Source organism: Bos grunniens, chromosome 11 (genome assembly GCF_055505025.1).
Source record: "Bos grunniens cultivar Pamir isolate PY7600 chromosome 11, Bosgru_T2T1.0, whole genome shotgun sequence".
Taxonomy (NCBI): Eukaryota; Metazoa; Chordata; class Mammalia; order Artiodactyla; family Bovidae; genus Bos; species Bos grunniens.
The window spans coordinates 82,440,773-82,456,391 of NC_141175.1; the positions used below are offsets into that span (position 1 = coordinate 82,440,773).

Sequence of the window (15,619 nt, forward strand, 5' to 3'; positions counted from 1 at the left end):
GAATTTCCAGAAGTTTATTGGAAACAGGATACAAATTGATCAGTGGATGACATCTACTTACAGACAGACCACTCTGTAATAGCACACGCTGAATGAATTATCCTGGGGAAACACGCATGACCACTGATGCGTGGTCTGGGTGGGTGTTCTCCAGCAGGGAAACCAGAGACTGGGGGAAGAGGAATGGGCCGGGGTGGACAGAAAACTGGGACACAGCCTCCCTGAGGGGACAGGCGAGGTGGGGCTGCTAAATGAGTAAATTCCCCCAAAGGAGAAATGGGATAATGTTATGAATAAACCCCCTCCCCCACCTCCTCAAAGCACTTTCCTCCCAAGCAGAGTGACAGAGAACCTACAGAAACCCACCAGGGCAGCTACCTCCACCTCCACTCACCGGGGTCTTAGGACAGCATGGGGAATCCACAGTGGGATTGGACGTGACAGAGAATGGACCAGGGCCACGCATGTCCTGGGACTGCTTGCCCTCTGACCCACCACTCGCCTTCCCCTGCTCTGCTCTGGGGACTGACTGCAGTTGGCCTGTCCCCAGCTCCCAGATCAGCTGGCTTCCAGCTGCATTTAGCTAACGCAGAAATCTGGAAGGCATGGAGAAGGACGCCAGGCTATTTGTGCTCCCGCTTTGCCTGGGGTGGGGTGTGGGGGGTATGTTTCTGGCAGGGCCCAGGTCTCCTCATGGCTTCAGCTCCCACCACATAGGCCCTCTGCAGACCCAGGCTCCACCCAGTGGCCTGACCCCCAGGATCTGGTCCCACCAGCTCTGTGGTTCCCTTTTTCCAGTTACCCCTCAGTGGCATCTTGGGTCTTCTTATTTCTCAGTTAAACAATTTCCTGGATTAAAACCCCTCTGTTTTAAATATATAGACTTTTCTGGTTTTCTTGGTTGGATGCTGACTTATAGAAACCAGGCTGTGGACAAGGCAGAATCATGAAAGGCAAGCTAGAAAGCAGTTGTGTCCTCTCCTGCACCACCTCGGGGTGGGCGGGCGATGACGGGGGAGGAGGACGATGACTCTTGGGCTTCAGCATCCTTCAGTGTCCTTATCCGAGGACACAGCAGCCCTGGGCACGTCTGCTGGGAAACGTGTAGACGGGCGTTGCATGTCAGCCCACAAGCTCGCTGCTCACAGTGCTGACAGGCCACTGACACCCACAACGGTAACACTGGCTCCAAGAAAAGGGGGGTGGCCGGGAAAGCCTCGCGGCACCAACTGCTCCTTCGGCAGAGACAGATACTAGAGGCTCCTTGGCATCCATCCTCCAGTCCCTGAAGGTTCAGTGCTGGGAGACTTTCCCGAGATGAAGTGGGCGCCTAAGATCTTAGCCAGCAACCTTCCTACAGGAGGGCGGGGCTGCGGAACAAGGAGTTTTCACCACACAGTGAAGGGAGAGCTGTCGGGGTGCACCTGTCCCACAGCAAAGCATGAACTGGAGCCGGCCTGGGCCTCCCTGTTCTTCCTGCAGCCCCGGCCTGGCCCCGGTCTCCAAAGCTCCTCGCCTGGGGAAGGAGGGCCTCTCCCCAACAAGCTGGCAACAGTCACGGGCAGCTAGTGGCTCCTTTAACCACAAGTCATGGTTCTATGTGGGTCAGGAGAGGACAAGGAAAAGGTAAAGGAATCATTCCACGATCTGTATCTATCGCACAGCAAATCCAGGGCAGAGCATGGGGATACAGCTCGGTTGCGTCTCCTTCTTTAGAGGATGTGGCACATGGCTGGTGAGGCAAGAGCTGGCTGCCTTCTCTCTCCCTGGGGCTTTACAGAAGGAGCTTCCCTGTGGGACCCTGAGGGCAATGTCTGCCCCCCCCACCCGGCTCACTGAGACCCACCCATGGGGCCCCAAGCCAAAACCTGGAACAGCTCCAAGAGTTGGCAGTGGTGAGAATGTCCCCGGGGTCATCCCTCAAACACTAAGATGAGAACCAACCCCTCCTGGGGAGAGAAACCACAGTGCCTGCGAGACTGGAAAAGGAAAAGGCAGCTCGTGCTTCGAGCGTCACCCTCAGTCATCATGCATCACATCCTCTGCTGAGTTGAGCCCAGCCTGCGACGACCAGACATCTGGAGCGTCATGGTCATTTTAGGGAAACCTCACTCTGCCTGGATGGCAGGGGGCACTCAGCTCACTTGGAGCCACTCTGTCCTGCAAGCAGCTGGCCGTTTGACCTGCTGTCAGCCACCCAGCTGTCTCCCGGCCACACGCTCCAGGCACCACAGGGAGGCCACACTCCCACTGGCTTTCATGCTGTTGTGACCCTGTACCCTGAAGCCTGTCCCTGCAAACAATGGCAGGGAAGCAGCAGACTCACATCTGCTTGGGGAGCAAACAGGGCATTAAGGTTTTCCTGTCCCCGCAGCTGTGTACACAGAGTGGCAGAGTGGCCCACCTGTGACGCCAGCAGGGCCTGTACCAGGGCAGACAGCAGAAACAGACAGGTCTCCTGGGGTCTAGGCACAGGTGCTCACAGAAACGGCTGGGTTGCCAGGGTGGCGGAGGCAGGGCTTCCACACAGACTCACCTGCAAACACAGCTCTCTCACTTCACCCTTACAGGCCACACAGACCCCACCTGCTTAAAATTAACCTGGATGAATGAGAGTCCTAGAAGGAGCAACCTGGCTGCAGCAGCTGGTTTGGCTGTGAAGGAACAGGGCAGGACATGACGGCTGGTCACCATGATACACACGCTCAGCTCACGTTTTACCTGCTCTCACTGGGCTGCCTGCGACTAAGCAGAACCAAGAGAACGCCAGCCTCTTTCCAACAACAAAGCACGGATGATATAAAGAGTCCATAGGCTTCCCAAAGACAATTTGCTTATCTTTTGTCAGAACCACAGGTAATTCTGTACCTGGGAGGGATGAAGGCAGGGGGACAAATACAGGATGCAGGGGGTGAAGGACAAAATTCCCCACTAAAAAAACGGGGAATGAAGCCTACTGAGAAAAAGCCGAGGGACAGTGACAGCTGGGATGGGGGGAACATCCTGAACTACATCAGCATTGGCACATTTCTTAAGAAAAATCCACTTAGAAACATGCCGTATCCCTCAAGTCCACACTGACACAGCCGGCGACAGAGCGAAGCTGGCACATGCAGGGCTGCAGCGGCTCTGAGCCTGCAGCAGCCCCACTGCCCCAGAGCCGCGGTGCCCGGGGTTCAGGGTGCCAGAGAAGGAGGTCTCGGAGTAGCTCCCCCAGCCCCTCAATTCCCCAGGCAGGTCCCGTTCTGGGGCAGCGAGGTCTCTGGAGGAAAGCAAGGGGACACTGATTCACAAGAGGAGACGCAGCTTCGGGGACGCGTGCTCCTGCAGTCTCTTCCCCGGCCTGGTCCAGGCTCTGTGGGGTGCAGGCGGAGGTCTCCCCCGGGATACGCTGGGAATGGGGCTGCCTCCTTCCCAGGCATGGCTATGGACATCAGCGGGACAGTGTAGCAAGTCTTGGATTATAGGATTAAACAGCAGTAGCTCAGTCTGACACGCAGCATGTGAGTTCTGGAAAAGGAAAGAAACAGGGTCGAAGTTAGGTGCTGATGGCAGAGGCAAGGGGAGAAGAAGGACGGATCAGACCTCCCACCACCATCATCACAGCCTTCAAGGAAAGGAGGCTGGGCACTGATTCAATGTTGTTGAAGAGTGGACCAAAGGAAAGTTCAACTGAGGCCACGAAAATCTGAGTGACACTGAGGTATCTTGAAAGCTGGAGTTGGGAAGGGCAGGTGCAGTGGTCACCAGCCAGGCAGGCAAGTGCTGACACGCATACCGGAGCAACGTCGTGGAACCTCTCTGACGGGACGCTAGGGAATGGGGAACGCAACGGGCCTACAGGAGGCATGCTCTGATCTCAGGTAACCATAATCAATCATACGATGTAGGCACTCGGAAGCTAGGGACATATTTTTCCATAGGAGGGGAGTGACCCCAAACACCCAGTGTCACAATGTCCCTCCTTCCCCCTCAAACCTTCAACTGTCCTGTTCCAGAGCTGCGCATCTAGAGATTCTCAAGACATTCTCAAGGGAAAGAGAAGCAGTGCCGGCCAACTACATTGTCACCATCTGGTGTCACACAGTGGCTTGTGCAAACTTTTGCTTGTTTACTAGCTAAGCGGCTAGGAGGGAACTGGGGGGTGCCTGCTGAGACGGGATCAGGGGCTCGGGCCAAGGCAGGGCCTGGATACTCTCTCTGGTCACACGCTCTGCAACCGGGAGGGGACATGCGGTTAGGGGACAGGGACGCTCACCTTCACAGCCTCCCGCCATCCTGAGGAAGGGCTGCAGGATAGAGCAGAGCTGCGCCTTCACTTCATGAGCCTTTCTAGAATGGGGAGATATATGCACACAGCCTGGTATTGGAGAGGGCTCAGCAAGTATGTGTCCAATCAAAACCCAGCCAGTTCAGTTCAGGACTGGGCTAACCTGCTTTGTTCCTTAGGTTATGGAAGAAGCTTTCACCAGAACCTTGTGAGGGTAAGCAAGGTTAGGAGCTTGCTCAAGGCTGCATGGTGAGTAAGTTGAGGAGTCAGGATTTGAACTCAGATCTTCTTAATTCAGGTAGAGTTTTTCCTGCTACTCTAAGCCGCCCCATTCTCCATCCATCCCAGTGAGAGCACACAGCTCTCTTCAGTGTCTAAATTACGGGTTATGTGTGTGTCAGTATCTCCAGTATTTCTCAGAAGCCTCTCTCCTTTTGTGTGTGTGGGGAGAGGTGAGGGGGACCACTCTGCCATTCATTTATCCACCCACCTATGGAATTAAGCCATTTGCCAGAAAAGTCACTTGTAAATAGTTTCCAAAGTTTCTGGCCTACCATGGTAAATTGTGCTTTCTTCTATTTGAGCTAAACTTACCTGCTCCACGTTTGAGAGCAACCCTCTCATCCCACCAGCTCAGGATCTGGCATCCAGGTTCACACCTGCTTTCTCCATACTGGCCATGGTTTTAAGCTGAGATATGTCACCTCTTGCATTCTGGGCTGAAGCATCCCAGTGCTTACCACCTGCGCTTGTAATACCAAAATGTTTCCCTGCTCAAAGCTTCCTCAGCCCCACTGCATTTCCCAAAGCAGGGAACCAGAGCCATGTGAAGGGTCCCAGATACACAGGGCCCCAGAAAGAGATCTATGCCCATTCTCAGGTCTCCTTCCTAGATGATGTAGCCCAGATCATTTTGGTTTACACTTATAAGTAAATTATCATATGCATCAATCTACATTTGCTACTTCTGTCTATACTAACTCTGATTTATAAGCACTTATTATTTTTTTACAAAATTTTCCCTTTTGCTTTGACTATTCATAAGTACTTAAAGGGCTTCCCTGGTGACTCAAATGGTAAAGCATCTACCTGCAAAGCAGGAGACCCGGGTTCGATCCCTGGGTTGGGAAGATCTGCTGGAGAAGGGAATGGCAACCACTCCAGTATTCTTGCCTGGTAAATTCCATGGACAGAGGAACCTAGTGGACTACAGTCCAGAGAGTCGTAAAGAGTTAGACACAACTGAGCAATTAACAGACACACAAACACACACACAAAGTATTTAAAGTCCCTGGACTTGGAGGTTCTTTACTGTAACCAGCTGCTGCGATATAAACAATCTTTTTTTTTTTTTTTTTAAGGTTTTCAGCTACCAGTATCTGAGTTAATTTCTTCCCCTTCTGAAACCCAGAGGAGAAACCACCATCAGAATTCTGGAGTCTGGAAAACAGATAAACAAGTGATAACAGCCCATGCATTCAAGAAAGCCAAACCTGAAGCTGGCAGTGTGAAAAGCTGCGAGCCCAGTATGCACAAAACAGCTCAGGAATGGATACCAGACACCTCGAGGGGGTTGGGGGAGGGGAGACTGCAGCAGAGATCAGTTGAAGGCTGAGGTTGCTGGACTCCTAGAAGTGCTCCTGACTCCACACCTCTCGGCAGCTGCCCACCTCCCACAAGTCTGGATAGTTATCCTCTAAAGAGGACCAAATAGGGGGTTGCAGGCCTAGGGTTCATAAGGCGCCAAGCGGGGCTGCCAGTCCTGAAACTGAGGACTCACGTGAGCGTATATCCACTGAATGGTAAGACCTCTAGCCTTCTTCCCCTTGAGCTCCCAGAAAGCAGGTAGCCAAAACTTTATCCTCTGAAAAAGAGACTATGCTGTGGTCTGAATGTTTGTGTCCCCACAAAATTCATATGTTGAAGTCCTAAAGCCCAATATGACGGCATCAGAATTCCGAACCTTTGGGAAGTGCTTAGGTCATGAGGGTATAACCCTTACGAATGGGACTGCGGTCTGTGCTCAGTCGTGTCCGACTCTTTGCAACCCCATGGACTGTAGCCCGCCAGGCTCCTCTGCTCATGGAGCTTTCCAGGCAAGAATACTGTAACGGGGGACTTTCCTGGCGGTCCAGTGGTTAAGACTTTGCCTTCCAGTGCAGGGGGTGCAGGTTCGATCCCTGGTTAGGGAGCCAAGATCCCACATGCCTTGCAGCCAAAAAACAAACAGAAACAATATTGTAACAAATTCAATAAAGACTTAAAAAAAAAAAAAAAAGAATGCTGTAATAGGGTGCCATTTCCTACTCAAGGGGATCTTCCCGACCCAGGGATAAAACCTCTGTGTCTCCTGCATTGGCAGATGAATTCTGTGCCACTAACACCTCCTAGGAAGCTCATGAGTGGGATTAATGTTCTTATAAAAGAGACCCCACATGCTCCCTAGTTCCTTTCATCATGTGATGACACAGCAAGAAGACAGCAGTCTGCAACCCAGAACAGGCCCTTCATCAGAAGCCAATTATGCTGGCACCCTGCTCATGGACTTCCCTGCCTTTAGAACTGTAACACATTTCTGTTGTTTACAGTACGCATCTGTAGTATTTTGTTACAGGAGCCTGAATGGACTAAGATAGATGCAAAGCATCTTCTCTGGGAAATCTGCCCAGCCCACAGAAAAGACCTGAGGATACTGACCCTCGGGCCACTCAACAAACAGCCTGGTCTGATGTCCTTTCTGCGAGGTGCACTGAAGGTTGAAGTACAGAGCTTTCATCTGACTTTAGTTTCCTACTCTTAAACACTATTACACAACCAAAGGTCACCAGGAAGAAACCTCTAACACAAACGTTAGAGACCAAAACAGAGAAAAATGCAAATTGGAAGAAACGGATTATTCATGGAGAAAACTCAAGAAACAGAAACCACTATCATTAATATCCTCAGACAGGTAAGGAAAGATACAGTGTCCACAAGACACAAACAGTATATTATTTCAAATTAAATTGAGAGAACCAACAGAGTTGGCAGGGAGCCTGGAGAAGGACTGAAGAGTTCTGCTTCCTATTGTTGTTGTTCAGTCATTCAATTGTGTCCAACACTTTGCGACCCCTTGAACTACAGCACGCCAGGCTTCCCTGTCCTTCACCATCTCCTGGAGCTTGCTCAAATTCATGTCCATTGAATCAGTGATGCCATCCAACCATCTCATCCTCTGTTGTCCCCTTCTCCTCCTGCCCTCAATCTTTCCCAGCATCAGGGTCTTTCCCAATGAGTCAGTTCTTCACATCAAAGTAGTGTGAGCCAAAGTAGTGGAGGTGGCCAAAGTAGTGGAGCTTCAGCTTCAGCATCAGTCCTTCCAAAGAATATTCAAGGTTGATTTCCTTCAGGATTGACTGGTTTGATCTCCTTGCTGTCTAAGAGACTCTCAAAAGTCATCTCCAGCACCACAGTTGAAAAGCTCAACTCTTCTGCTTCCTATAATGGTGGGCTAATTTATCTTGGGTTAACCCTCCAGCCAAAAACAGTGATAAATTCTATATAAAATATAAAAACAAGTGTTTGAAGATAGTGGAGAGCAACCAAAATCAAGCATAAACTGGAAGAGAGATGACTTGAAAAAAGGCAAGACTAGGGGAGATTCACTGTTAACAGTACCCCTGTGAGCAGTTCCATGCCATACAGAGGGATATGGTTCCAGCAGAAAGCTGCAGTCTGACTGAGCTGAGCAATCAGGGACAGATCGGAGTTCAAGGCTGCCAATACAGCTGGAAATTGAGGGAAGAGATTCTAAAAGGAAGGACACAGGTAAGGGGGAGTCCCCAGATGAACATACACACTCCTCTCAAATCACTGGCCGATTTCGGAACTGCTCACACACAAAATGAGACTCCCAGGAGCCCACCGGAGAACATCAGCTGAAACGTTAAAAAAGGCTAAGCAACAACCTCAGCAGCTGTCCAGTGCTGGGAAGACAGAGTTCAGAATTCAAATTCTACCAAGCTAGAAGGACGGGGCAAACAACTTGGTCTTTCCACTGAAATCTCATGGAACTAGGAGCATAACTGAAATAGACAAGCCCTAATAAAGCCAGGTGGCGCTAGTGGTAAAGAACCCCAATGGCACCCCACTCCAGTACTCTTGCCTGGAAAATCCCATGGATGGAGGAGCCTGGTGGGCTGCAGTCCGTGGGGTCGCGAAGAGTCAGACACGACTAGGTGACTTCACTTTCACTTTTCACTTTCATGCATTGGAGAAGGAAATGGCAACCCACTCCAGTGTTCTTGCCTGGAGAATCCCAGGGACGGGGGAGCCTGGTAGGCTACCGTCTATGGGGTCACACAGAATCGGACACGACTGAAGTGACTTAGCATAGCATCAAATTTAATTGCTTGTTAGAACATACCTTAATACTCTACAGAAAAAAAAAAAAAAAAAAACTCCATTGAGGAAAATAACAGAATCCTGAGTCTCCACAACTTGTCATCCACACTGACCAGAATTCATTAAAAACCGTTAGACCTGGGAAACGGGAAAATACCCATAATCAAAAGAAAAAAACAGTCAGTAGAAGATGATTAATGGATGATTCAGATATTAGAATTAGCAGATATGGACTTAAAATATTTACTATGTTTTTAAAATACATTGGAAAAGATGGATGTGTGGGGGACAATATGGTATATTTTAGTTGAAATATCAAAGACCTAAATGGGAATTCTAAAACTGAAAAATACAAAATATGAAATGAATAATTCATTGGATGGATTAACAGAAGACTCAGTACTGCTGAAAAAATAATCAGTGAACTTGTAGATCTCCAAACATTATTCAAACTGACAAATAAAGAGTAAATATTGCATGACTCCATTTAATAAAATTCTAGAAAATGTAACCTAATCTATGGTGCTAAAAAGGAGATCAGCAGCTGCCTGGGATGATGTGGGAGTGATAGGGAGGACAAGAGGGCCAATTATAAAGGAGTGCAAGAAAATTTTTGAGGGTGACAGGCAAGTTTATTATCTTGATTATGATGATGGCTCCTGGTGTGTGTGTGTGTGTATGTTAAACTTATCAAGTTGAATATTTTAAATATGTATAACTTACTGAATGTCAATCATGCCTCAGTAAAGCTGTTTTTAAATTAAATAATAATGGAAAATAGCTTTATAGGGTATTTAAAATATGTGCTAGAACAACCTGTGCTGACTTTAGAGATGCGATAAGAATCATTATATTCTGAGTTTACTAAAACTAGAAAAATTTTCTAGTTTCAGTTTTTTAATTCATTTAAAAAACTAAAAACAAGAGAAAAAGAAAACTGGTACATTCGTTTTAATATCAGACAAAATAGAGGAATATTAACAGAAGTAAAAAGGATCATTTCCTACTGATTAAAAAGGTCAAAAAGACATAAAGTCCAACAACATATATATCCAATAACAATTTCAAAATTACATAAAGTTAAAATTGGCAACTTTTAGGGAGAAATTAGACAAGCCTGGTTGGAATATAAAGTAGGGTAAAGCAGTACTCTGCAGAAAGTAAACAGACACAGGGGAAGAAAACTGGAGGAAAACAAGAAGAAAATTAGAAAGCAATGTAGGAGGTCCAGTCTCCAGTATCTTGATCCTTTTTTCTGCTGTCTGGTCCCAGATACCTTAAATGTAACCGCCCTGTTTCCCCAGGACTCACTCATGGCCTTGGTCAACAACTGGCCCCAAAGAGCTCCTGTAGGCACTCAGTGAAGCTGCAATCGGACCATCGTGGGAAGGGTCTTTGCACACATCTTCTTAGGGAGCTCACCTAACAAAGCTGCCTCCAAGCCTGTTCCTCAGTTTTACATTAATGACTTTTCATATTCATGTATATGTAAATAGTTGCGGATAAAAATAAATATTTGGTTGAGGGAGAAAAATGCTATACATTATAACTCAGATGTTTTCTGAGCTTAAAGAGCGCTCAGTCATCTGGAAGGGAAAACAAGAAACACTGAACGAAAATAAGGAGCAAGGCTGGGGAGCTTAACAAGAACCCAGTGGGAGGCTCCCAGGCAAGGAGGCTGTGACTCATCTTCTGGAGTCATTGCCCTGGGAGCTGTGCAGATTCAGAAGATTTCTCCTCACTTCTTCACTGGGATCTGAAGAGACTGGGCAGGGGATGCCTAAATCGGCTGTTGGGCTTCACTTTCCTGGGGCATCAAGATCTAATGCTGACGTCCCGCTGGCTTTCTTAAAGCCAGCATCGAGGAGCCGTGGACTGCTCTTCAGGTGAATGAGTCCACTCTTTTCTGAGGAAGATTCGCTTCTCAGGGACGAAGCTCCCTCCCTCTGCTGACTTCTTCCCTCTCCTTTCCCAAGCATCTACCATTACCCCCTCAAAATAGGGACTCAGTTTTTCAGTCAGGGGTTTACTTCCTTTCTCAGAGGTTCCCCCTCTACGTCACTGAGGATGGGCGCTCACAGGGATAGGCTGGTTACAAAGGTTTCCTTGCATGACCCCTGAAGGTAAACAGACTTCCTGAGGGAGCCAGAGCTGGTTCTCACGGCCGTCGGCCTCTGAGTAACTACCAAGGACTTGTGTCTCTCTTCTAAAATCTCCATATTGCTGGTGGTGGTGTAGTTGTTAAGTCGTGTCTGACTCTTGTGACCCCATGGGCTGTAGCCTGCCAAGCTCCTCTGTCCATGAGATTCTCCAGGCAAGAATACTACAGTGGGTTGCCATTTCCTTCTCCAGAGGATCTTGCCAACTCAGGAATCGAAGCAGGGTCTCCTGCATTGTGGGCAGATTCTTTACTGACTGAGCTACGAGGGAAGCCCTCCATATTGCTGAGAGGATCTTAAACCTAGACCACTTATAGGCTCACACACTAGCATTTTCCTCAGGGGCAGGACAGAAGAGTATTCTCTGGGAATACTGTGATATTTACTACTAAACCCAGCAATGGACCCTGAGGAGGCCAGTTTGCCATCCTTCCAGAATACGCCAAAACACCAAGGTACTGATTACTCACACCTAAGGTACTTGGGCCAGTCTTCCTTCAGAAGCCCTACTCCTACGTGAGAGAACATCCGCTACCCTCAGATAAAGCTTTAACTGTCCTGAAACTCTCCAGATACATTAGATAATCTTCTATATCTGCTTCACATTCAATAAACTCTGGGACCATAATAATCCATTATAAAAACTGAAGAAAAAAAGAAACTTGAAGGTACTTTAATATATTTAATCAGGTTTTAACATTATAGCTTGAGAACAGGAGACCAGAGGTGAGTCCAGGAGCACTCAATGTTCTTCCATAAAAAAAATATTTTAGAAGATTCGAAAAAAAATCATAGTCTTTTGAAATGACATAAAAATGTTTGACAGAAGGCAGCCCGGGCCTAAGCATGCCTAGGAGTGCCATCAGCTGCTCCTGGCAGTCTATTTTTATTGGGATTTGTAAAGACAGCAGATGCATTCCCAGAGCTCTCTCACTGGTACAATGGCCTCACCTCCACCCATTTCCCAGGGTGGGAAGCAAACAGTTGGAACGCTTGAATCACTGATTTCAGAAATAAGTGATCCAAAGGACAGTCTTCACATACCAGATCATAGTATTAGACTTAGAGGCATCCCCATCAGATACCCCCTTCATTGTATAAAGACATTGAGAAATGCTATTAGTCAACGCAGCGAACACATAAGAAAGATAACAATCTGCAGTATACTCACAAACCTCAGGGGAAATAAGCCGGAAGAGAGCAGATTAAAAAAGAAGTTTATTATACAATTCATCAATTTCCTTGGCTCACATGCCCTGACTCTGTTCTATTGAAAACTCACCTCTCTTCTGAGCCTGCTGCTTTGGTTTTCCTGACACACTAAGTCCTGTTTCTGCAGTACCCCTGGGACAAAAGCCACGCCGTCTCAGAAGACGGTTAAGAGCACCTCTAGCTGATGCTCCCTTGGTCTGCATGACTACACAGCTGAAGCTGTTCTCAAAGCTCCCCATGTGATACAGATGGAGACGCAGGAGGAAGCCCCTTGTGCCTGTGCGGTGCGATGGAAGCTCTGCTGATATACCGAAACACAAACATCTGACACTAGGTAGGGAGTGGTCCCGGGGCATCTCTTTAGGGGGTCAGGAAATACCTGTACAGTCCTTCTGGAGTCTTTCCTGACTCAGCCTTCACTCTGAAAAAGATTTCACTGTCTCAGGATGACGCTGTTCCACCCCCTTTGCTGTAGGGTCTCTAATCACAGGAACCTACAGGAAGCCAGATGAGCCCTCTTTATAAACTTAATTTTATCTTTAATACTTTTCTAAATAACTTAAACAAGGGCAGTTTTTCTTTATAAATACTGGCCCTGTCTATGTGCAAATATACACTGGAACATATCCATTTACCTTTAAGCAAATATCCAAGAGTCATTGTTTTGAGAATCATACCTTTAGGTAAGAAATGAACGCAGTTATAAGGAAAGCATTGACATTATTCATATACAATTCACATATGACTATAAAAACTTTGGTAACTTAACAGTTTTCAAAATAAAACAATAATGGCCCTTCTTTAGAGGAGGAGATGAAATCTTAATAATGTTATGTGTGCGTGCTCAGTCGTGCCCAACTCTTTTGCCACCCCATGGTCTGTAACCCACCAGGCTCCCCTGTCCAGGTGATTTCCCAGGCAAGATACTGGCGTGGGTTACTATTTCCTACTCCAGGGTAACACTTAATGAACACTCACTATGTGTCAGAGTCGATACCAGAAATATAATTGAAACACATCTCACCTTTAGGTGATTGTGGGTTTTTCTCTATTTCTTTTTTCTCCCCTCTCTCTGACACTAACATAGCTTCTATCCCCTAAGTTCCAGAAAAAGGAGGGAGCAGCATACAGGCAGAGGAGCTGTGCAGAGGCAAGAGCTGGAGCTGACGGCTGTGCTTATAGTTCAGTCTGAGCAAAGAAAAATGCCCTCTATGTTCCTCTCTGTGTTTACAAATACAAACCCAGCTTTGATACACACAAAAAAAACCAGAAACATCTCCCAGGTACATGGTGTACTCAACACACAGATCAGGGATCCTTATTCACCCAGTGGAAACAATCTTAGATTTGGAGTTTAAAATCTCATTTCTGCTAATTGCTAGCAGGGTGACTTTGGGCAAATCCCTTTACCTCTTTGAACTTGGGTTTTTTTATTATTAAAATGAGGGTTATAACATCTACCTCATAAAGTGTTTGGAAGACGAAGTGGTATAAAGTAGGTGAAATTTTTTAATCACTATAACAATTAGTTAAGGCAAATGAAATCTATATTTTACAGAAGAGAAGAAAAAAATAGTTATGGAAACCAAATGATTTACCCAAAGCCACACAGGAAATTATCAGAGAAGTTAGCAATTCATCCCATCTCACTCCAAACAGTCAGATGTTCTTTTTTCCGTGGCAGAGACAAATCCCATTTCCCCTGCTGCCCTCCCTTTGGGGCTCCCAGACATGGAAAGTAATGCCTCTTCTATCCCCACTGGTCTTAGGGCCTTCTGTTCTTACAGACACTGGAGTTACCCGAGTCAGCCAAATGTGGTAGGCGTTTGGCTTGCTGGCAAGAAGACTGTCATCTCTAAGTCAGAAAAGGGGGCAGGATTTGGAAAGCACCCTGATGGCATGTGGCCACCACTGGAACTACAGCCTGACAACAAAGACTAATATAAAGCGACATTGATATGGATCTGGGTAGGTCTGTACTGACTCCAAAATGTGAGGCTTTTTATGTGTGCAGGTTTTGTTTTTACCCTTAGAATCTAAGTTCCATTAGGACAATCACAGAGGTCTGTGGGTGGCTGGGTACCATGGGTTAAGAAGATGCAGAGTGCCGACTCCCAGGCCCTAGTCACACCAGGGCCTTTAACAGGCCAAGGCCAGGTGAAAGACAGTGACTTTCAGAAGATAAGAAGAAGCTGCCCACTCTTTTTTTTAATGTCAGGTAAAAAAGTGTCATGAGTTTGAGCAAGCTTTTGGAGTTGGTGATGGACAGGGAAGCCTGGTGTGCTGCAGTCCATGGGGTTGCAAAAAGTTGGACACGACTGAGGGACTGAACTGAAAAAACTGTCTACCAGCAGGAATTCAGAGACTCTTCCCACCATGAAGAACCTCCTACTGAAGGTGGAGGCTGAGCAAAGGGAGCAAAAAGCAGAAGGAAGAAGCAGACAGGAAGCCCCAGGGCTGAGAGACCTGGCTGGATGTCTCAGTACAATCAGGTTTTGCTTCCAGCTGGACTGGTTCTGTCCACCAGCACCCTGTCTGGTGTGCTCATCTGTCTGACATGCTGATAATTACATAGCAGTGCTAATTGATGGTATTATTGAATCACACACGGTAAGACTCTTCCATGAATTTGTGCCTATCAATTCCAGTGTATAATGGTATTAACTCTCCCATGAAAATTCACTATTAGCCTAAGATTTTAATCTAGTACTTTGAGTTCATCTTGGAAACTCAGGTTAGTCCCTGTCTTATATCCTAAAGAAGTAAGAAACAGACCCATTATCCCAAGGAAAAGGTCCACTGAGAATACAAAAATGGGGACATTTTCTAAAGTATGTACTTCTGTTACCCTCTTGCCTCGCAGCTACACATCCATCTACTTGAACTCAGCTTTGTGATGCTGGGTTGAGTTGGGACTGCAAATGCTCTTCTCCTGTGCCATTCAGATCCCTGTTACACCAGTGCGGGGGTGGGGGGGGTGGGTCTAGAGGGCACCTGCAAGGCTGGGCAAGAGACTCGCTTCTCCTTGTTCCTGTCGGGAGCAGTGTGTTTCAGGTTCCAGTTTCACTTCACACTCCCGGGAGCAGCCTCATTGCACTTGCTGAGAGATGCCAGCACCAGCAGGGCAGTGCTCTTTCCTCAAGGGTCTGGGTCCCAGCTCCTTGGGCCTCTAGCTGTGATGACCCCAACTTCTCCACTTGTCCCCCAGCTCTCGTGATGGTGGCTGTTTCCTCTCCCCACCCCACTGTCCAACAGTGTTCCCTATTCACCCATTCTGTCCTTCAACATCTATCATGTTGATTTCTCATATTAAATGAGCTGTTACAATAACTTATGTCGTCCCTACTTTGCTAATACAGCACATTTGAGAGCCACAACTTCATTTATAACAGTGGGTAAAAGAGCAGACTCTGAAATTAGTCACACCTAAATAGGAACCCCAGCCCATTTATGCAACTTTGGTCACTTTGGAAAATTTAATTCACCCCTCCAGGTCTCATTTTTCTCAATCACTTTCATTTATTCAACTAACATTAATTGATCACCTGCTAAGTTCCAGGCACTATGCCAGGCAGCAGAGATACCATGGTATGCA

The 15,619-nt window shown here is 47.3% G+C and overlaps 1 protein-coding gene across 21 annotated transcripts in view; it reads right to left on the reverse strand.

Moving 5' to 3' along the window:
* Positions 1-15,619, reverse strand: part of MTA3 (metastasis associated 1 family member 3) — a 213,819-nt gene continuing 198,200 nt past the window's right edge. For 6 of the 21 annotated variants that reach the window (XM_086327254.1, XM_086327253.1, XM_086327266.1 and 3 more), the window contains one exon: positions 1-3,510. In XM_086327254.1, the coding sequence (XP_086183380.1) occupies positions 3,485-3,510 (26 nt within the window). In that variant the 3' untranslated portion in view covers positions 1-3,484. Of the gene's footprint in view, positions 3,511-4,258; positions 4,333-5,253; positions 5,470-15,619 lie in introns of those variants that run through there. The other 15 variants (XR_015137065.1, XR_015137064.1, XR_015137067.1 and 12 more) reach the window with 11 other exon arrangements.